The sequence below is a fragment of the Ictalurus punctatus genome, chromosome 23 (genome assembly GCF_001660625.3).
Source record: "Ictalurus punctatus breed USDA103 chromosome 23, Coco_2.0, whole genome shotgun sequence".
In the NCBI taxonomy this organism is placed as follows: Eukaryota; Metazoa; Chordata; class Actinopteri; order Siluriformes; family Ictaluridae; genus Ictalurus; species Ictalurus punctatus.
Window position 1 is genome coordinate 13,466,420 of NC_030438.2, and position 21,949 is coordinate 13,488,368.

At 40.1% G+C, this 21,949-nt stretch overlaps 2 protein-coding genes across 5 annotated transcripts; one reads left to right on the plus strand and one right to left on the minus strand.

The window, feature by feature from the left end:
• Positions 1 to 1,563: 1,563 nt before the first annotated feature.
• On the minus strand, positions 1,564 to 10,995 carry alg2 (ALG2 alpha-1,3/1,6-mannosyltransferase). 4 transcript variants are annotated; one of them, XR_008393297.1, is made up of 4 exons: positions 10,838 to 10,995; positions 7,600 to 7,915; positions 6,315 to 7,381; positions 1,564 to 1,929 (listed from the first exon to the last, which is right to left on the minus strand). XR_008393297.1 is itself a non-coding variant. In XM_017453751.3 (3 exons), the coding sequence occupies exons 2-3, from the start codon at positions 7,906 to 7,908 to the stop codon at positions 6,482 to 6,484; spliced, it is 1,209 nt and encodes a 402-aa protein (XP_017309240.1). In that variant the 5' UTR covers positions 7,909 to 7,915; positions 10,838 to 10,995; the 3' UTR covers positions 4,511 to 6,481. The 4 variants fall into 4 exon arrangements, 3 of the variants coding, with proteins under 3 accessions (XP_017309240.1, XP_017309242.1, XP_017309241.1); XM_017453751.3 differs by lacking the exon at positions 1,564 to 1,929 and having other exon boundaries at positions 4,511 to 7,381; XM_017453753.3 differs by lacking the exon at positions 1,564 to 1,929 and having other exon boundaries at positions 4,511 to 7,381; positions 7,600 to 7,912; positions 10,838 to 10,986.
• A 200-nt stretch (positions 10,996 to 11,195) lies between these two features.
• Positions 11,196 to 21,360, plus strand: sec61b (SEC61 translocon subunit beta). Its single transcript, XM_017453756.3, has 4 exons — positions 11,196 to 11,353; positions 12,931 to 13,028; positions 15,848 to 15,952; positions 20,994 to 21,360. The coding sequence occupies exons 1-4, from the start codon at positions 11,351 to 11,353 to the stop codon at positions 21,079 to 21,081; spliced, it is 294 nt and encodes a 97-aa protein (XP_017309245.1). The 5' UTR covers positions 11,196 to 11,350; the 3' UTR covers positions 21,082 to 21,360.
• The last annotated feature ends 589 nt before the right edge of the window (positions 21,361 to 21,949 follow it).

The following is a 21,949-nucleotide window of genomic DNA, read 5'->3' on the forward strand; positions in this document are numbered from 1 at the left end:
ATGGGATTTCCCAGCTCTGTAGATTGTCTTGGCTATGGTTGTCCTGTCCCTACAGCTTCTCTCATCTCATCTGAGCTGTGGATCTTGCTGATTCTTTCAGTTACTTCTCTGACTAATGCCCTCCTAAAGCACTGACTTTGGTGGATGGTTGACTTCTTTAAGGTTTTTTACCTTGGTGCCAAAACCCAGGAAGGAGGAGAGACATGCTGTCGGTGAGCCCTCATCGCTGTGGGAGGATGGTGCCAGGAGGGTTAGCGCCAAGGAGGTGGTGGTGCTGGAGCCGTTGCAGGGGAGGATGGCAAAGTCACTGCCGACCACTAGGAGGCAGATGAACTGCTGCCTTCCGCCGGAGGTGGCAGTGCGACTGCCTTCCACCTGAAAAGGGGAGGAGCTGTAGCTGTCCATAAGGAAGTCCAGTGCCATGGCCATACATCGTGGGGGATCGCTTCCCAGCTGGCTGAGGACCAGACGACAGCATGTCTGGGGGCCAGAGTGGTTTTTCTATCTCTCCTCTCTGTCCTTCTCGCTGTCTCTCCTGTTCACTCCTTCTCTCTCCCCTTGTCTCTCTTTTCACATCCAGGATGCTGAAGGACACAGCAGAAAGGGCAGCACCACCGTTCCAAAAAGGGTGAGAGGGGGTGTATGTCAGGCCCAAGGCCTGAATCTGGCCATGGGGGAGTGTGAAGAGGAGGAGGGAGGGGACAGGCTGTGAGGACGCACACCTGGCACCGAGTTGTCTAATCAGTAGGAGAGAGCGATAAAGAAGCGGCTGGAAGCACCAGAGCGGGAGAGAGACACACACACTTGCGCTTTGTATTTCATTTGTGTGTTTTATGTTATGTTTGAGTCATATTAATTATTAAAGGTTTTGTTTACATTCAGCCGGTTCCTGCCTCCTCCTTGCCCGACAAGTTAGTTACAATTTGTTAAGAATTTTGCAAGCTATATTGAATCCTAAAAACACTTGTAGGATTATGGGTTATTTTGTGTAGATGCAAGAGTGGAAGATCTCAAGTGTCCTGTAAAGAGCCCTGATCTCAGCCTCACTGAACACTTTTGGGATGTCCACAAACCATTGGCCATATAGTGTATGTTGTAACACTATAAAATGTGGAAAAGCTCAAGCTGGTGAATACTTGCAAGGCACTGTACTGTATAGTGATACAGTGATACTGGTCTGAAGGTATAGATGAATTTTGTCCCTCTCTGACAGTAGTGCTGGCTGGAATTCAAATCATAGGTTTATAGTTATGAGCTTGTTCTAATACATTATCTACAGCTAACTCACAGGAGCTTGTATGGTGCACAGTCAACATAAACAAACTAAAAAATGTGTGTAATTGTTGCAGTGGTGACGCTATCCGTGAGATCTGTATTTAGCATTTTTGGAAGGTGTGTCTAGGGCCAACTTTGCAACAGTCAGAGGTAAATCTGTAAGTTTTCCAACAAAGGAAATTCTTCAAGACCTGGCCAGTACCGAACTTTCATTGATAATGTTTTTATATCACCCAATTAAGATTGCCACAGCTATCTGAATTGAGTCGAGACACACTCCCTTCGGCTTTCAATTTTAATTACTCTAATAGGAAGCAAATTTTTAATACATAAAGCACTAGTAGCATTTCAGAACAAGATATAGATGCTGAGCTGGACAAAGCCTTTTGAGGCAAGATATCTTGACTGGTGGTGACTGAAGCAATAACGTTCATGGCGGTTTCATTTCATTGTAGCACCGTGCTGACAATCACCTGCCAGACAAAAACAATGATCCTTGGTTGTTCTGCACATCCATCACATGGCCTCCTCTTGTCAAAATAGGCAGTTCGGGGCCACACTGAGTAAAAAAAACGCAGCACAATGTCTGTCGAGACTTGCCTTTGTACCACTTGCTCTCATGATTGTCATTTTTCACACCCAAAGAGCTGATACCTGTATGAGAAAAAGATGACATCACTGCTCTGTAACCTCTGCATTCTCTAAAGGTTATCACATAACACTTTCCTGTGATTTACGCTCTTGCTAGCCTCATAAGCGCTCTCTAATAATGCATGATTAAGACCCAATCAACACCCAGATAATCTCAAGACCTTAATAAGTCTTGTGTTAATGAGACACAAGAAATTGTGCTCTGGAACTGCCAACAAAACAGATGTACAGGCCTGAACGGCGTTATATAGTATCCATCGCTGTTAAGAAATTAAAGATGGTGCTGTAATAAAGTCCGCAGGAAAAATATTAACTTGTGCCTCCGGCTTTTCGTCTTTAACAAAAATACATTTTGGTATCAGAGGTGGGTAGTACTTTTCAAAGTAGATTTAATTGGCCATACTTATACTCTTACTCAAGCTCATTTTTAAACACAGATATGTACTTTTACTTCACTACATTCAGTGGCCTTCTTCTGTTACTGTTCAATATTAATGAATATATGTAGTTTTAATAATTAGTTTATATCACGTATAATGAGGTGGTGAGTCTCGCGATACACTGCAGAGGTCTGAATGCGGAGTTCTGGAGAGGGGGAAAATGGGCGTGTCAACACGCACACACACAAACATTCTAACATACAAAACACTCACTATCTCTGTACACACACTTTCTTTTCTGTTCTTCTATCCTTACACAGTTCGTTTGTTCTCTGTCGTCTTGTTTAAATGCAGATGCTGACAAGTTTGTGTTGTTAACATGTTGTGACATTAAAGATAGTCAACTGTTGGGGAATATGTTTGTTTTTGGGGTGTGTGTTGGAGATTTTGTGTTGAAAATGACCGGTTGTGTGTTATTGTACCCATCACAGGACTCGACATGCTGCTTCATCTTGAACCCAAGTTTTATATCAAATAAACAGGACCGACTTTCAAAGAGAGGTGTGAGTTACAGTTCTCCATGTAGTCTGAGATTCAGGATTTTCCCTTCACTTTAATCAGAACTTGCTACTTGAGTAGTCTTCTTATTGTATACTTTATTACTCTTAAGTAATTATTAACATTACTATTATATGTAGTTTTACTTGTACTTGAGTAAAATATTTGGTTTGGTACTCCACCAAGTTTATCTGGTCTTACTTCTAATGTTTTTTTTTTCCATGCTTGTGAACACCAAATGCTGTAAATGTAAATGGTCTGTACATTTTTGAGAAAATAATATGCCATATTTCTAATTTGTCTCAGATGAGAAATTGAACGATGTTAAGGTCCAGGGGAAAGGGAGGCAGAGAAAGAAGAACATTAACCTAACAATAACCAAGAGGAGAGGAGAGATAGAATAGAACCTGATGGACCTCATCAGAGAACACACCTCGTCTCCCTCAGACACTGCTGTGTCCCTGCCTCTCAGTCTGCAGTACATTCATGTTTTTTCACAACCTGTACTGTACTAATATTTTATATCTGCACTCCTAAGGCCTGTTCACACTGGGACGCCCCGTGTCTAAATCAATTGCTGTCAACGGGAGTGTTCACACCCACGCGTAAAACTTGTGGCGTCAAAGCGGTAAGTTTTTTTTTTATAGTCTCGGGGTTCGTTTTATTTTTTGGTGTGACGTATTAAGAACTGCCCGACCAACGAGATTCGCACTATTGTTCATGTGCCCGGAGCCGCTGAAGTTACATAAAAACCACGACTTGGTGGCGCTCAAGTACAAAACTGTCTTGCAGTCTAGACTGTCTAGCACACATCGATAATTTAAGAAGAAGAAGAAGAAGAAGAAGAAGAAGGAGAAGGTGCAAGCAAGAAGCAAGATGAACGCTGTGCTGCTGACGTTTTTGGTGTCTGAACACCAAGAAATTTATAATAACACCACAGCGACTACAAAAATATTGATAAGAGGGAGTTGCTGTGGCAAGGAATTGCCGATCAAATAGGAAGAGAAAAATCCACGTTCTGTTAGCCAGTTCGCAAAAAGGGTGTGAACGGATTTTCTCAAACACAGAAATATTGGCTCTCTTCTTCTTCTTAAGCAGGTGTCAGAAACGAAAAGTTGTGCAGCACCACCTTGTGTACCGGGGTATTTCTACTTTTCAATAAGCGCCATCTACTGTCAGGGAGTGAATTTGCACTTTCATTCAGCACGTTGCTCGTGTTTAACACCTGGGTGTGAACACACACACACACAAAAAAAAACGCATCGGAAAACGGACCATTTAACGTGCTGAAAAAAAAAAAACGTTCCAGTGTGAACAGGCCTCTAGTCATTACTGCTACACTTCAGTTGTTGCTACTGGTTGCCATGAATAAATACTGCAACTTTTTTTTGCACGTCTACTCGTTGGCCAATGTCTGCACTGATTCAACATTAATTGCAATGTATAAATGAATGTATAAACTAGTGAACTAATAAATATAAAAATCTAACTGGAGAATATGTTATTGTCCAACACACAAAAAACCCTTCAGGTTTAGATTAAGTCCACTTTGGATTTAAAATGGATTACAGATATTTTGGAGCAATAAACAGATACAGATAGTGGCAGTAGTGACATAACACCTCTGATAAGTAGCAAACACAATATAGTGCACCATTCTGTTTAATGATAACAGTTTCATTAAATCACTCATGAGGAAACAGTCAATAACAATCCCAAACCAATAATGTTGTGAAAAAGTATTTGCCCCCAAATTGATTTCCGCTGGTTTTGTGCATCTCTCATACTAAATTGTTTCAGAAACTAAAACAAAATCTAAGATTAAACAAGGGCAACCTGAGTAAACACAAAATACAGTTTTTAACTGTTAATGTTATTTATAGAAGCAAAAAAAGTTATCCAATACCAAGTGGGCCTGTGTGAAAATGTATTTGCCCCCGTAGTTACTAATTCCCCAAATCTATGAAACTGCATTCATAATGGGGTTCAGCTGGACTAGACACAACCAGATCTGATTACTGCAAACCCTGTTCAATCAAATCAACACTTAAGTAGAACTTTTTCAACAGCATGAAGCTGGTTAAAAGGTCTTACCCAGTAACACACTATGCCAAAGTTGAAAGAAATTCCAGAAATGAGGAAGAAGGTGATTGAAATACATCAGTCTGGGAAGGGTTACAAAACTATTTAAAACATTCTAGGATTAAAAAAAACAAAACAAAACAAAACAAAAAAAAAAAACACACAGTTAGGGCCATTATCTCCAAATGGAAAAACTCGGCACAGTAATGAACCATCCAAAATTCCTCCAAGAGCACAGCAACTACTCATCCAGCAAGTCACAAAAGAGCCGAGGACAACATCAAAGGACCTACAGGCCTCTCTCGCATCAGTAAAGGTCACTGTTCATGACTCCACTCTCAGAAAGACACTGGGCAAAAATGGCATCCATGGATGAGTGGCAAGGTGAAAACCACTGCTAACCCAGAAGAACATTTTCTGAATTTTGCAAAAACACACCTTGATAATCCTCACATCTTTTGGGAGAATGTTCTGTGTATTGAGGAGTGGAAAGTGGAACTGTTAAGAAAACAGGAGTCCCGTTACATCTGGTGTAAACCAACACAGAATTCCACAAAAAGAACATCATACCTGTGGTCAAGCATGGTGGTGGAAGTGTGATGGTGTGGGGATGCTTTGCTGCTTCAGGGTCTGGGCAACTTACAATAATTGATGGAAACATGAACTCTGCTCTCTACCAGAAAATCCTAAAGGAGAATGTCCGGTCTTTAGTCCCCAAGTTGAAACTCAAGCACGAGTAGATTATGCAGCAAGACAATGATCCAAAGCATAGGAGTAAATCCTAGTCCTAGAAGTAAGTGAAAGACTGATCTCCAGTTATCGGAAGCATTTGGTTGCATTTACTGCTGATAAAGGTGGCACAACCAGATTTGAAGTTTAAGGGGGCAATTAGTTTTTCCACATGTATGATAGGATTTTTTTTGCTTCAATAAAATAAATAAATAAAAACTGCATGGCGTGTTTACTCAGGTTGCCTTTGTGTTATGTTGTAGTTCAAAAACTAAAACTATTTAGTACGAGATATACACAAAACTCGAAGAAATCAGGATGGGGCAAATACTTTTTCACAGCACTGTGTATAAAATTGTGGTCCTGTGTCTAGAAACTTTCCACGTAATGACATCATAAGACGTCTCCTATTTACCAAAATAAACATCTAAACATCTCTCATTGATAGAACTACACAAACTCTAGGATACTTGAAGGTCTACATGAAGATCAACTTCTGTCTCAGAAACATTCTAATGGTCCATGGATAAAAAACATACACATACATATGCTGAGATGATGACACATGTGCACACACACACACACACACACACACACACACACACACACACAATGTCCCACAAAGAGTAAATCATTAACCTCTCAGTCAGAAGCTGCTCCACATTCTGGCTCTGTCTTGTACTGTCACTCCAGCTCAAATGTTTGACAGGTCAATTTCCTATGTTCACAGCTCTCTTCTTTAATTAGAGAGAGTGCATTCTTTCAGAACCAGGTCAGTGGAATAACAGGAGAAGGGTGTCAAAGGATTAGTTGATCAAACTGATGACATATTGGTAAAGCTGATCGGTGAAAGCTTGCAGAGAAAAGCGCCCTAGCACCCTTTCCCTTCCTGCCTTCCCTATGTGCTGCTTAAGCTCCGGGTCAACCACAAATCGCTGCATGGCTTCGGCAAAGCTTTCAGCTGTGGGCTGGCACAAGTAGCCGGTCTCTCCATCTGCCACAGACTCCAGAGGTCCTCCAGAGGCTACAGCAATCACGGGGCATTGCATGTACATGGCCTCAACAGGTACGATTCCAAAGTGCTCACCGCTGGGCGTGTAAAGGACACATGTGCTTTTGCTTAGCAGTGCCACCTTCTGGTGGTCAGAGAAAGAGCGCAGAAAGGTGATGTGCTCCTCCAGGCCAAGAGAGGCGGCTAGAGAGCGCAGCTCGGCATAGTGCTGCACATTCTCAGCCACCCGCTCGTCATAGCCTCCTGCCATAACCAGGTGTACCTGTTCCCATTGGCGAGTTGAAATCCGCCCCCTCAGCGCAGCCAGCGCTTGCAATGCTAACGGCAGATTTTTCTTTCTCTCATAGCGATTTATTGAGAGAAAAAGGAAGCGCCGGTGCTCAGGGATCAGCCCCTCAAGGTCGCCTACATTCTGATCGAAAGTGGACGTGTTCAGAGAGGGGTAAAGGACATCTGTTTGAATCGCAGCCAGATTGGGGAAGGTCTCCTTGAAGATGTTGGCGGTGAATTTGCTGTTGACTACGACGAGGTCGGCCATGCCGGTTGTCAACTCCTCCAGACGATCTATGGGCGCACGGTAGAGACGCTTGAGAAGAGAACGCCTCTCCGTTAACAATTGATCGGGGAAGTGGCAGTAGAAGAGGACCTTCTTCCTGTGGCGCGCCAGACGCAAGACAGGAATACATGCAGACACCTAAGAGAGATGTTTAACAAGTAGTTAATTAGTAACTTGTAGTAACCAGTTTTATCCGCATTTCCTCATGTTTTATTTGGTAGCTAAATTTGGACATAGAAACCACTTTCATTTCCAAAAATATCTGTCCACAAAAACTACTCTTCTCGTCAGTTTTTTATCAGACTGAAGAAAAAAACAGAGTAAAAGAGGCAAAGTCAGAGAGAATGAAAGATTACCTGGTCACAGAAAACGACATCATACTCCTCTCCGCTGAGAAACACCAGGTAGAGAGCTACATAAATCATGCGCAGGTAGGCACAGATGGCATGGAGGTACCCACACACACTGGTGGGCAACCAGTCGCCAACACACACCACGGGCAGGTCCGGCGAGAGTGTTTCTGAGAAGCAGTGCTGTGAATCATAATGTGCTGTCCAGATCTGGACACTGCATCCACGGGAACGCAGAGCTACAGCTGCATCCACCACCAGCCGCTCCGCACCTCCTATTCCCAAATCAGGGTGCAAAAAGACCACTCGCACCATGCTTCTGCTGCAACACAATGTAAATCAAAAGATTTTAAATCCTGGCCTCAGGACTGTTCAGCTTCACTAACAAGTCAGCCCAATGGGAAAATCATGTACTGTATGATGAACAAAGCAAGCCAGAATAGGTACTGCTGAAAAACCCCTTAAAGCCTTTTTTGTATAGCGCATTGCATTATGGAACTTTTAGTCCAGTGTTTGCTGTCTCCACCATTTCAGAGTTGGAGTTCTCATTCATATGACAATGAATGTTTACTGGAAAATGGTGAGTGAGAAAACAAGCTTTTTGCCCTTTAGTTTTTTTTTTTTTTTTTAGGAGCTAACAGCAAAATCTAACCGTTATCACTTCCGTTTGAGTTTGTTCATTATTTTGCCTATTAAACTATATTTGTTGTCTGTATTTAATGTGTTTAAAGGTGGAGCTTTAGTTTAAGCGGTAAGTTTTTTTTTTTATAGTCTCGGGGTTCGTTTTATTTTTTTTTGGTGTGACGTATTAAGAACTGCCCGACCAACGAGATTCGCACTATTGTTCACGTGCCCGGAGCCGCTGAAGTTACATAAAAACCACGACTTGGTGGCGCTCAAGTACAAAACTGTCTTGCAGTCTAGACTGTCTAGCACACATCGATAATTGAAGAAGAAGAAGAAGAAGAAGAAGAAGAAGAAGAAGAAGAAGAAGAAGAAGAAGGTGCAAGCAAGAAGCAAGATGAACGCTGTGCTGCTGACGTTTTTGGTGTCTGAACACCAAGAAATTTATAATATCACCACAGCGACTACAAAAATATTGATAAGAGGGAGTTGCTGTGGCAAGGAATTGCCGATCAAATAGGAAGAGAAAAATCCACGTTCTGTTAGCCAGTTCGCAAAAAGTGTGTGAACGGATTTTCTCAAACACAGAAATATTAGAAAGAAACCATTCTTTGTCAAATATGAAACTTAGACTGCAAATTTGTCACTAGATCACCATTTTTCCAATCACTGATCAATATTACCCCAACAACCAATCCCTATCAACCTTATTCCCAAAAACCAATCACTGATCAACATTAATCAACATTATTCCCAAGAACCAATCAGTGTTCAACATTATTCCCAACAACCAATCAGTGATCAACATTAGACATATTATTTTACTTGTGTTTACTTGTGATCGTAGTGTTTTAATTAGACATTACAGATCTTACTTGCGCTACACTCTGTATCAGTGCGTCTACACCGCGCGTGAGGAGCAACAAGGCCTCGTTACTAATAGACCACTTCTGTTATAATAAACTACAGAATTTACACTGCAAGTGCACAAATACAGCATATAATGACAATAAACCTATATTAAACTAAACTTTTTAAGCAACTTCCACCAGTTTCCCCTGCCCCTTACACACAGTGGAGCATGTTGGATTTAAACATAACTTTGTGCTCGTGCAGCACTGTTTGATCTCTGCTGTGTTTAATATAAAATGTTCCCCTGTCTTAGAGGACTTTCTTCCTGAGTTACGTGACGATTTTGCCTCCCTCTGATGGTGACTGAGGTCATGTTGGGAATAAAAGGTAACATTGACATAAACAGTAAACTGAAGAAAGTCATCATCATTGACTCTGGGTATTACGCTAAAGCTAGTGTCACATTACTTGCGTATGTCGTCATGCACCGTCGACTAGGAAGCGGCTTATACTTCCGGTTAATAAAAACCGCTAGTGTTCTTTTTGAGACGATATTACCTTAAAATTCCTATTACCTAAAATTCACACACTAGACAGTAGAGTACATACTGCATAGTGTAAGTGTATAGTACGTCATTTGGGGCACAACTTTAGTATTTACTCTCTGAAGCGTGTTTTCAGAATAGAAGTAATGTAGTGAGTAAATGTACCCCATGCCGAGCGCAGACCAACTAATCGATAACGAGATTCGTTGACAACGATTTTCATAATCGATTATTATCAATTAGTTGTTGCAGCTCTACATTACTCCCAACAACCAATCAGTAATCAACATTATTTACAAAGACCAATCAGTGATCTACATTAATCCAAAACACCAATCAGTGATCAACATTATTCTCAAAGACCAATCAGTGAGCTACATTATTCAAAAAACACCAATCAGTGATCTACATTAATACAAAACACCAATCAGTGATCAACATTATTCCAAAACACCAATCAGTGATCTACATTATTCCAAAACACCAATCAGTGATCCACATTAATCCAAAACACCAATCAGTGATCCACATTAATCCAAAACACCAATCAGTGATCAACAATATAATACGTTTTGATATGCAAATGTTCATGACAGTTCGATGAATATGCAAATTAGTTGGCTGCGTCATCTAGGGACTTCTTGCAACAATTTGAGCATGAGCTACTCCGCCCTGAACAGGCTTGGCAAAACTGGTTCTGCAGTTCCAAATGTTGGGTTGGCAGTCATGTTTTACACTTAATCACAGCTTTATCTTGGAAAAAAAAATTAAAGTATGGGACTCTGTTTTTCCTCCACATTTACAAACTCTTTACCATTTTTTTTTCAGGACTAAGTGCTGACAGATTCTAAAAAAAATAATAAATCGAGGCGTCCAAGTTTCTAATTTAAATCCCCAACCACAAATAGGCTGTAGATTGTCTATATTACATCCAGTTTCAAGTGGACCAAACTCTTATCAAAATGTAAACAAGTGCACCACGCTAGCTAGACTAATAGAAAGCTACGACACAAACGTTAGTATTTCAACAATAATTTTATAGTTAAGTTATAAAGTTAGACTGAGAGACATGGCTAGCTCTTATATCACTGTTAAAAGATTGATGATGTCCAAGTCAAATACACAAATGAGATAGCTAACGCTACAATTAAAATATCAGCACTGAAGTCCAACTACATTAACATGTTCTATTACAATTATAAAACTAATACCTGCATACTTACCCTCACCGGTACTGTATTAGTCCACGTTCTGTAACTAACTAGCAGCCATAATGGCTCAAAAAATCCACACAGAGGTAATACAGTACAACTAAACGCATATAAATATAGGCAACAACGGTCTTTCGGAGCCAAAATGTCTTCCTCCTCACCAGGTAGGATCCCTGTCATCGCTGTCTATTCTGCCCGCTTTAATCGTGCCTGCTTTAAAGAAAATGTAAACTAAACGTCATATAAAATAATTGTAAACAATAAAATAATTATAATTAATAATTCTAATTATCTGATTATATTATTTAATGGAGCTACATTTGTTCAACAGTTGTTTTTTTGTGTGTGTTAGAATTTAAACAGGCATCAAATGGGCTGCTAAGCCGGTCCTTCCTTGAGTTGTCGTGGCCTTTTCAGTAAATCGTCAGCAGAAAATAGCCCTCTCTTTACAGTCACTTCATTTCCAGTGACCATCATTCTGCTCAGGTCTTAATCTCGAACGTTCGCAAAAAAGCCAAGAACAACATGGTGAGTTCATAAAAAAGAAATTCTTAGGGTTTTCTAGTGGGTTTAAATGAAATATGCGGGTTTAGTTACAGTAAGGGAACGAGGCTGTCCAGAGGGTCTAACAGCTAACCGGTAACACTCGGCTGGCTAACAGCTATTTCTGTCTTTTTTTTATGTTACATGTTATTCTCTCATGTATTACAAACGCATTACGCGTGTTTCAGTAGTTAGTTCACACAATATAAAGTGTGTATTTTTGTAAGATTAATATAAAGTACCTTGGCTAACGCTGTGGAGTTTTGCATACGTGGCTTTTAATGAGTGGACCACCAGAACAAGTTTATACCATTAACTCCATATAGCAAACACTTCCCGAATTATTTAAAGCTCTTGTGTGTACAAAAGTGCTTCTTGTGGCAATAAAAAAATATATAAGCCTAAACGTGCTGTATTTGATGATTTTGTAGTCCAGTTGTTTCCCCTCTAAAACAGTGTTCTCAAAAGTTTTGGCACCTTCAGAATGAATCCTTTCAGTAGCCTCCTCAGGATACAAGAACAGCACTGAGTCTGAGGTCCACTGCTCCATGCAGAACATTTCAAGCGCCTGTCTTTTCTCAGATTTGTTCTCTTCAGTTTGGACTACATGTTTTCAATAAGGATTCAATCTTAGTATTGACACACCCATTTGAAAACATGGGTTTTGTGTTTCTACAACCGTTTTTGATATTGATTTGGAGTCACTCAGTACGTTTACATGGACAACAATAATCCGATATTAACCTGATTAAGACAATACTCGCATTAAGAAACTAGCATGTAAACAGAGATTATTGATGACCTTAATCCGATTAAGGTCATACTCGAAGTAAACACAAATCGAATTAAGACATGTGGAGTGTTCCTTTTTTAGTTGCGTTATCGATGTGCATTACAGACATGTACACACCTTAATCACACTATTAACGTCGTGTGTGAGTTTTCACGTGTACAAACGGCAGTGCTCAACTGTTTGACGGTAAACAAGAGAGCACAGCTGCGTCCGAAACCGCGTACTTACCTACTACAGTATGTAGTAGGCGAAATACATGTATTTTAGCGCTTATATAGTAGGTAAGTACGTGGTTTCGATTGCATCCCACGGCTTCAAGCAGTCGTCTGTTTGCATGTATTGCATGACAAATAATTAACTACACGACGCTTTCGTAAAATTAAAAATTAATCACCCAAAACTGTATACGGTACCATAACGAAGACGAACTGTATATTGATGCGTGAAATTCTGGAGGGAACATTGGACGCCGTGCCGTGGGGACGTGATGTGTGTCGTTAATGAATCTATGTTCTATAACATGTAAAACGTGAACATGAAAGGAATATTCTAAAAGAGACTCATGTAAACACCTTAATCAGAATATTGTCTTATTCAGAATATGGTCAATAATTAGATTATTGCTGTCAGTGTAAACGTAGTCATTGTCTTGTTTGTAAGTCAAGTGATGATGCTAGGGTTCAGTAACTCCTGTGTTGACTGTCTGGGTTGATGGTTTTCTGAGATATCTCCAACACTTTTTCAATTTTTTTTTTTATGTTGATTTCAGCCTGGACCCGCAGCAAGCGCATCAAGCGTCGGCGCCTCTGGCCGTTCCCCCAGTAAGACGGTGGCCCCGAGAGCAGCAGGATCCACAGTGAGACAGAGGTAGGAGCTCTCACTAAACCTTAAATTGACCAAAAACTACCAATTGACCAATAACCAGCTCCAGGAGGAGGTTAGGAATCGCAATGAAGCACAGTGCATATTTCCACCTTGTATAAATCACTGTAAAATCACACCTCTGTTGATTTATTTATATGTATCTACTGACCTTTCTCATTCTGGAACGTGTCTGTCAGCTGGATGTATATTCAATATGCACAAACCTCTAGACTTCACAGAGAGAGAGTTTGCATTGTCAAACTGAGAAGTATCCCATTTTATACCGCTCTGAGTATCCTTCGTTAACTAGTGTAAGTTTACAGGACAGCCAGCCTTCATGTACCAGTCAAACCCAGAGGTTACAAACACGTATATGTTGTTTCACGTACAGTTTTAGAAATGTTGCTCGTATGCATCGTCGTCCATTGGTGGACCCAGCAAAGTACGTTTGTTTCACAAATGTCGATGTTAGTTGATTATCCAGATATTTTGTACGCAAGGGATTTGATGTAACCGGCCCTTGAACGAAATTGTAACCGAATACTCACGCTCTTGGGTAAAATTAGTATTCTGCATCAGTATTTAGTTTTCTGGCAAATTTCTGAAAAAAAATTTCCAGGGATTCAAGAATAACACAGTCCTTTAATTTGCATAGATGTGCAGCTATTTCTGGCTGAATATACTGTATAAGTGTCATTGAGTCTCATTAGGACCTTGTGGGTCTCTATATTCCACAGTAGTCTCCTCTGACAAACAGTGATCTTTCCGAGTAAGATCTGAGGCCCTGTATACGTCTATATGGATAGTTTGAATGGATAGAAAATGCTGTTTTCTAAAATATATGAATAAAAATACAGTACTGTGCAAAGGTTTTAGGCACATGCAAAGATGCCTTCAAAATAATGAAATGAAATGTTTCTACATTAAAATAAAAATACTGTAAATAGTAGTAAATGAAACAAAGTCAATATTTGATGTGACAAAAAATAAAAATAGAAGAATTAGTGCAGTTTTATAAGGAAATGAGCTGAAAAGTGTTTTTTTTTTTTTTTTTTTTTTTTTTTTTTTTTTTTTTTTTTTTTTTTGAGCATCTTGCAGAACCAGACACGGTTCTTCTGGAGACTTTGACTATCGCACTCGCTTCTTATTTTTGCAGCAAAACCCAGCAGCCTTCATTGTGTTTTTTGTCCAAAAAGTTTCTCTTATGTAATATGCTGCTTTCTTTACTGACATACAAACATTTTCCTTTAACATTTAATTTTGTTCTAGAAACCTATGTTTTGGAATCTAAAATGTCTTTGTACTGACTCAATAATGTAGAAGTCATAACATACAAATCTATAACAAAGTTTGTACTAAAAAAAATAGGATGCCTAAAACGTTTGCACAGTACTTTGTGTGTGTGTGTGTGTGTGTGTGTGTGTGTGTGTGTGTGTGTGTGTGTATATCTACACCACGTTAGTCTCCACTGACAAATGGTGATCTTTCCGAGCAAGACTTAAGGCCCTGTATGCGTCTATACATGTTTATGTATGTGTGTGTGTGTGTGTGTGTGTGTGTGTGTGTGTGTGTGTGTACATGAAACAATTGATGATTTGAAAATGCACACGTGAGCACACAAGCCTAGTAATGATGCTTTGTGAACTATGTGAAACTCAAGAGAAACAGTCAGTACGTTTACATGAACAACAATAATCTGATATTAACCCGATTAAGACAATACTCTGATTAAGAAACTAGCATGTAAACAGCAATTACTGATGACCTTAATCCGATTAAAGGCATATTCGAAGAAAACACAAATGGAGTTAAGACATGTGGAGTGTTCCTGTTTTAGTCGCATTATCGATGTGCATTACAGACATGTACACACCTTAATCACACACTTAACGTCGTGTGTGAGTTTTCGCCACATTTTACGACAGGACACACACGGCAGTGCTCAACCGTTTGACGGCAAACGAGAGCACGGCTGCATACAAAACCGCGTACTTACCCACTACAGTATACAGTAGGCGAGATGCATGTATTTCAGCTACTATATAGAAGGTAAGTACGCGGTTTCGGACACAGCCCACGGCTTCAAGCAGTCGTCTATTAACACGTATAGCATGACAAATAATTAAAAGCACTTGAAGCGTTCGTAAACTTAAAAATGAAACACACAGAACTGTATACGGTACCATAACAAAGACGAACTGTATGTCGGTATGTGAAATTCTGGAGGTAACGTCGGACGGCGTGCTGTGGGGACGTAATGAGGTGTGCCGTTAATCGATCGTTGTTCTATAACATGTAAAACCTGAACATGAAAGGAATATTCTAAAATATTCTACGTCAAATTTTCTCAAACAAAAGAGATAATGATTCATATGTGTGGACTGATGATGAGGTGGAACTGCTGCTTAAAGTTAGACTTGAGTACAAAGTGTTTTAAAAAAAAAAATATCTGTAAACTTGTGGGTGGGGGGATTAACAAATCAAGAACTTCTCTACTTCCAAAAATTAGCATTTGCTTAAGAGAAAGTGAGTAAATTGCCCGATTTAAAACAGCTTGATGGTTAAAACAACTGCATCCCCAAAAAGGTCAAATCATAAAATTACAGCAGTCTTGATTAGATCAATGACCAGAAACAAGAGTGACTGATTAGTGTCTTCCTCAGGAGTGCGTTTTACCTTTAGTAGTGATTAAATCAGGACTGTAAGTCCTAAGAGTAACTATCATTTTCAGATCTAATAAATAGCATGAATCTGTGTTGTTGAAATGTCTAATTCATAAATTGTCTGATGGTTTTTATGTTTTCCCCTTTTTTCCCCCCCAGGAAAGCGACTGGTAGCGGTACGCGTTCTGCTGGCAGAGCTACAGCGTCAGCGGGTACAGGTGGCATGTGGCGCTTCTACACTGAGGACTCGCCAGGACTCAAAGTGTAAGTGAACACGCACGGCATTGAACTGTTTAAATCGCCATCAAGCATTTGAAGCAAGGAGCAGCAAAGGGCAGAGGTTTTTAATTTTTCACACCATGTGAGCCTAAATCATAAAACCATTTTGAAGCAAATGTCATTTAAGTGACGTAACCTGTAGTGCTTTCTTATCTTCTGAAAGACTGATTTTAATTTGTAGATAAAGTATTTGTAGCAAGTAAACGCATTTGCGTCAGTGTAGCTCTAATACTGCGAAACAGTCACTGAGAAGTCCTTCTGTAATGTTTCCATAACTGTCAGTGTGGTTTTTTTTTTCTTTTCTTTACTCATTACTGGCAGGAAAAAAAATAGCATCCATTAAAAACATTTTAAAAAAAAATACCATCCTGAAACCGTAATGAACACGGATTATGTTTCTAAAATGTGCCGTGTTTCCGAGTGACGGGCTGTGTTTTCGACCGTTGATGTCTGGCCTGGAGGAGGTGTTATGTTATTAGTCAGTATTATTTCAGTTTAATTTTTCTCACCACACACGCATGGTGACATGGCATTGCTTTGATGGGCGCACATGTTTTTACAAAAATCTAAATTTCTCTGTTTAGCCCACACATGTATTTGCTTGACTGAGTTAGTGTCGTCAATTCATTTTAACCCACTGCAAAAGTTAAAAACAAACAAACAAACAAACAAACAAACAAAACTCCAGTGTGTTGCTCAGGCATAAGTTTAGGTTGCCTGGAGACCTGACTGACGAGGCTAAAGTGTGAGCTAATGTAGTGTAGTAAGCTAAGTAAATATTGCAAGCTAGTTAAAGGGATAGTTCAGCCAAAAATGAAAATTCTGTCATCAATTACTCACCCTCATGCTGTTTCAAACCCGTAAGTCTTTTGTTCATCTTCGGAACACAAATGAACACATTTCTAATGAAACCTGGGCGATTTCCATCCCTCCATGTAACCAAAACTTTCAGGCTTCAAAACGTTCATAATGGCATCGTAACAGTAATCCGTGTTACTCCAGTGGTTTAATCCCAACTTTATGAAGCGATACGAATGTTTTGCGTGTGCAGAAAAACGAATAAAACTCTTTATTCATAAAATATCTTCATTTCCACATAGATCTCCGACGCGCGTTCACAAGAGAACCACGACGCATGCGTGTTGTTTTGACACGAGACACAAGTCCTCCTCCATGTTGAAATCTGCAGACATCTTTGTTACAAAAACTGTTCTATGTGAGTCAGTTTGTGTACAGCGTCCCTCTTCCTCTGCTGTAAACAGTGCAGCGCTTCCGGGTCCCGTTGTACCACGAGAACGTCTGCTTGACAAAAAAAAGTCCGCTTGCCTCAACACCACGTATGCGTCGTGGTTCTCTCGTGAACGCGCATCGGAGATCTATGCGGAAGTGAAGATATTTTATGAATAAAGAGTCCATTTTAGTTTCATAAAATTGGGATTAAACCACCGGAGTCACGTGGATTATTTTACAAGGCCTTTATGAATGTTTTGGAGCTTGAAAGTTTTGGTTACATGGACTGTAAATGGAGGGACAGAAGTGTCCCAGGTTTCATTCAGCAGCATGAGGGTGAATAATTGATGACAGAATTTTCATTTTTTGGTGAACGATCCCTTATAAACTGTGTTCAAACAAACTAAGAGAAACGCAGATTAATGATTCTCAACTTCTAACAAATGTTCAAATGACCAACGTCGTATTTGGACCCTCGACAAAAAGTCAGCAAGTCGTTGGCCACTTTGAACTTTGGTGTTCTGTCCTTGTTATTTTCTTCTAGTTGGAGAAGTATGTGACAGCTTTGCACCTGGGTTTCTTTTTTTCTTAAGTTATAATGAGTTGTTGTTGTTTCTTTTTGTTGTTTTTTTTTCTCTTTCTTTTCTGCGGTTGTTGATCCTTTTTGTCTGCCAGGCAGCTAGGAATAGAAGAAATCTTGAAAAACCCAGACATGAAGTCTGCTTGTCCTGGGTGCCCGGTTACTGGTTTGTCCACTTCTGTTAAAAAAACAAAACAAAACAAAAAAAAAACACCCCACTGTCCTGCTGTAGCTATTTACTGCTTTATGATCATAAGCTGAGGTAATGAATAAATGAATAGTGATGCTTAATCTGTTAACAAACACGCGCTCACACACAGCTACTCATTTTTAATTCATCCCTCAGCTCAATAGGAAGTGACACAGAAGGGAGAGACAGGGGGATCTGCGAGGTTTAGCATTTATGAGGATAAACATTAAATTTTAACGACAGGAAATTGGTCTCTTGGGTTCAACCCCATCTTCATTTGATCGCTCCCGCTGACTGGCATCCTATACAGGGGTGTGTGCATGTGTGTGTTTGTGTGTGCGCGTGTTTGTGTGCGCATGTGTGTGTAATAATGCTTATATGCTACACCTATACACCATGTATAGTTCTGATTCTTTGTAGAATATATTCTTTGTAGAATATATCTGGCAGTTCTTTGTATATAATGTATATAAAGTTGTCTCCAAAGCCATTTTTCAGTAATATAGGTTAATAAAATCTAATTATAGTGATTATCGTAATGAACTAAAATCTAGAAAATGCACATTAAGTAGAGAGAAGAACCAGATAAAAATTTGCCCTAGCTATTTAGAGTCTGGGGGGTTGGGGGGGCACACACTATTGAATATATCTTTGGTCTTGAGTTGAGAAGACGTAAAGTGACGTGCTTGCGGGCGGGGATTAGAAACGTTACAGGAACCAAAAAACTGGAAAAAGAGAATTTTCATTTGAACGTGATGGGGAACATGAATGAAATGGCTGAATTGTTTCAGAACGAACATGTTATTTTAATAATGCTTAACCAGTTAAAAAATGTTCTTTTTCCCCATTCCAGTGTGATATGAGGAAAGTATAACCTAAATGTCAAAATTTTCCCAGCAATCCTAAATTCCTGTCCAGAGTTCATAACGTCCTGCACACCCACCCACACCCATCAGATAGACGTTACCACCAGGTTTCTGAAGATGGAGAAACAGCTGGAAAATCCTACGATTACACAAGCAGCACGTTGCACTGCAAAGTAGAAGGATGCCAGAATGCAAAATAAATCATGTCTAATCCCTGTTCACCGCTGCCAGATTTTTTTTTTGTGATTGTTGCAGACAAAATTATTTTTTGCTTTTTTGCTGCAGCTCTTTTCAAAATTTACGTTTTATTTATTCTTTTTTTTTTTTGTGGAAAACTATTTGATGAATTGGCGAAATCACAGTTGCAGGAAATCTGAAAATTGTTTAGCATGGTCTTTGTAATGTTTGTTAGTAAATGAGACCTTTTTAGCTGTACTCCTGTTCGACCCGCCTGAATCGAAGAGGGCTTTTGACTGAAAGCGTGTTGTGATGACATCACCTGACGGGTGTTTGCCAAAATCTGCGGTAATTTAGAGACATTTTAAAGATCCTCCCAAGTTTGCAGAGTTTGAGATTTAGAGCTGTCGTATGACACTCGTCTAAGACGCGCCAATAGGAGGAAGGCATAGGATAACGCAAAACTCATGAGAGTGGGGCGAAGCAGAAACGTAAACGTGATGGTGGACAGAAAAAACATTCTTCTTACCTGAAGCACATGTTGTTGGATGTTTGTGTTTACATGAGCCTGTTTCCTGCATGAGCCCGGATCGTAGTAGTAAATTTCTTGAATCGCAGGTCTATCGTTAGAGGATCTTGACAAGACATGGAGAACGCGTGTAATCAGAACGCACGTCTGTTATTGAATTTTATCGGGATTTCGGACAGCATATATTCATTCTGATGTCCTAGAATCTTTTATCGACCGACGTTTGTCTCGTATTATAAATACATTCCTCCCAGATGTGTTAAGACCACAAGTCTAAGTGTGTGGGTGTGCAGCTGAGGGGCCTCATGATGAGTTAATCCGTGCGAGTTCCTTTTTGCTAGGCTGAGAGGTGTGTTTGTGTGTGTGTGCGCACGCGTGTGTGTTTTGGAGCTTAATTAAAGTCCTGTCTGAAAAGGTCACATCAATTAAAGCCTGGGGGGTGGGCCTTCGGTCGACATGGTTACACTGCTGCCTAGCGACCCAGGGGATGGTCAGTTCCTCTTTTAATAAAGCCGCTCGTTAGCCATCCCACTCATTACCGCCATGCCACTCACCGCCGTTTATAAGCCTAATTACCCCTCCTCTGCATCACATGACCACGATGATGAGAGCTGATTGGCCCAGGGGACTGAATCATTGACGTACCAGAGCTGTCAGTCAGAGAACGTCCCCGCTCTGGATTTATAAGTAATCCAGAGATAGATTTTTACCTTTCTAAATACTCTAGCAGAGAGAGCTGATCTGTAAAACATGTAGAGAATATATTCCATCAGGGAAAAAGTTCTCAAGAAAGGTGGAACTCTAAAATTAACATAATATCTTCATGGTATGATTTTGTGTGTAAATATAATCGTGTGAAGTTTTGACCACTAGAGGTCCTTCTGTTAACATGCTGTGTTCAGGAGAGGCTTCATGTGGAAACATCACACTAACTCCTCTGTCTCTCTCTCTTGCTCTGTCTCTCTCTCTCGCGCTCTCTTTTTTCTGTCTCTCTCTCCCTTTCTGTCCATCTTTGTCCCTGTTGCATGCTCTCTCTTGCCCTCTCTCTCCCCCTCCCCTCTTTCTTCCTGTCTCCCTGTCTTTCTGTATCTCTCCCCTCTCTCTTTGTTTCTTTCACCCTACTCTTTCTTTGTCTACCTGTCTGTTTCTCTATCTTTCAATCCCCCTTTTCTCTTTCTGTCTCTCTCTCTCTCTCTCTCTTCCTGTCTCTCTGTAAAAAGTAAAAAAAAAAAGTCTTCCTGTCTCTCTGGCATTGTCTGTCTCTCTTTTGTTTTGTGTCTGTCTTTATTGACATGAATTGTAATTAACAACTGTTGCCAAAGCATTAATAGAAGAAAGGAAACAAAAAGTGTAACAATGGTATTTGTCAGAACAAGTGAACAAAATCTCTCTCTCTCTCTCTCTCTCTCTCTCTCTCTCTCTCTCTCTCTCTCTCTCTCTCTCTCTCTCTCTAGTGGACCGGTGCCAGTGCTTGTAATGAGTCTGCTGTTCATCGCCTCGGTCTTCATGCTACACATATGGGGAAAGTACACCCGCTCCTAAACCTCCTGACCTTTGAACTCTGATCTCCAAGTGATTATGAATTAAGCCGTTGGACCTGGACCAAACTCTGACCCTAAACAGCAAACCTGGTTCACACATTTTCATTTCAGAAAAGTAAGCAAGGTTTACTTCCCTGCTACAAGTTTTCATTTCTTCCTTTTTTTTTTTTTTTTTCTCTTTTTTTTTTTTTTTTAAAATCTGGAAAACATGTACATTTTTTGCTAACCTTTGTACAAACACTTCTGTAAAATTGTACAATAATAAAAACATCACAAAATATGTTTTCTGTCAAATGTCTTTGTCTTTCTAATGAGAGAGACATTCTGTTCATAGGGTGAGGTAGCACCGTTACATAATGCCCAGAGGCAGGTTCAACAAGGGGTGTGTGTGTGTGTGTGTGTGTGTGTGTGTGTGTGTGTGTGTGTGTGTGTGTGTGTGTGTGTGTGTGTGTGTGTGTGTGTGTGTGTGTGTGTGTGTGTAAAAAATAGAGAGAGCAGTGCTCGCGGGACTCCACCTGCCTCTGGGCAGTTGCAAAATCGTGTTCTCCATAGCTTGCACCTCTAGACCAGCACCGTCTGCACCTCACAGCAGTGTATCTCATCTGAACAAAGCATGCATGCTAACGATTTACAAGGAAATTTGAACTACGTGTGAGCGTGAGTCACGATACTGTAGCTACTACAATGTCAAGATTTTATTCAGGTTTGGCATAATGATGTAGTTATGCCTTTTCTTTAGTACATAATTTCACCTGGATGCTGTAGATTATTCTAGGGGGGTAATGTCATGCCGTTATCTGCATCTGCTTAGTGCTCAAAAATATTTGTACAGTCAGGTCCATAAGTATTTGGACAGTGATGGTTTTTGT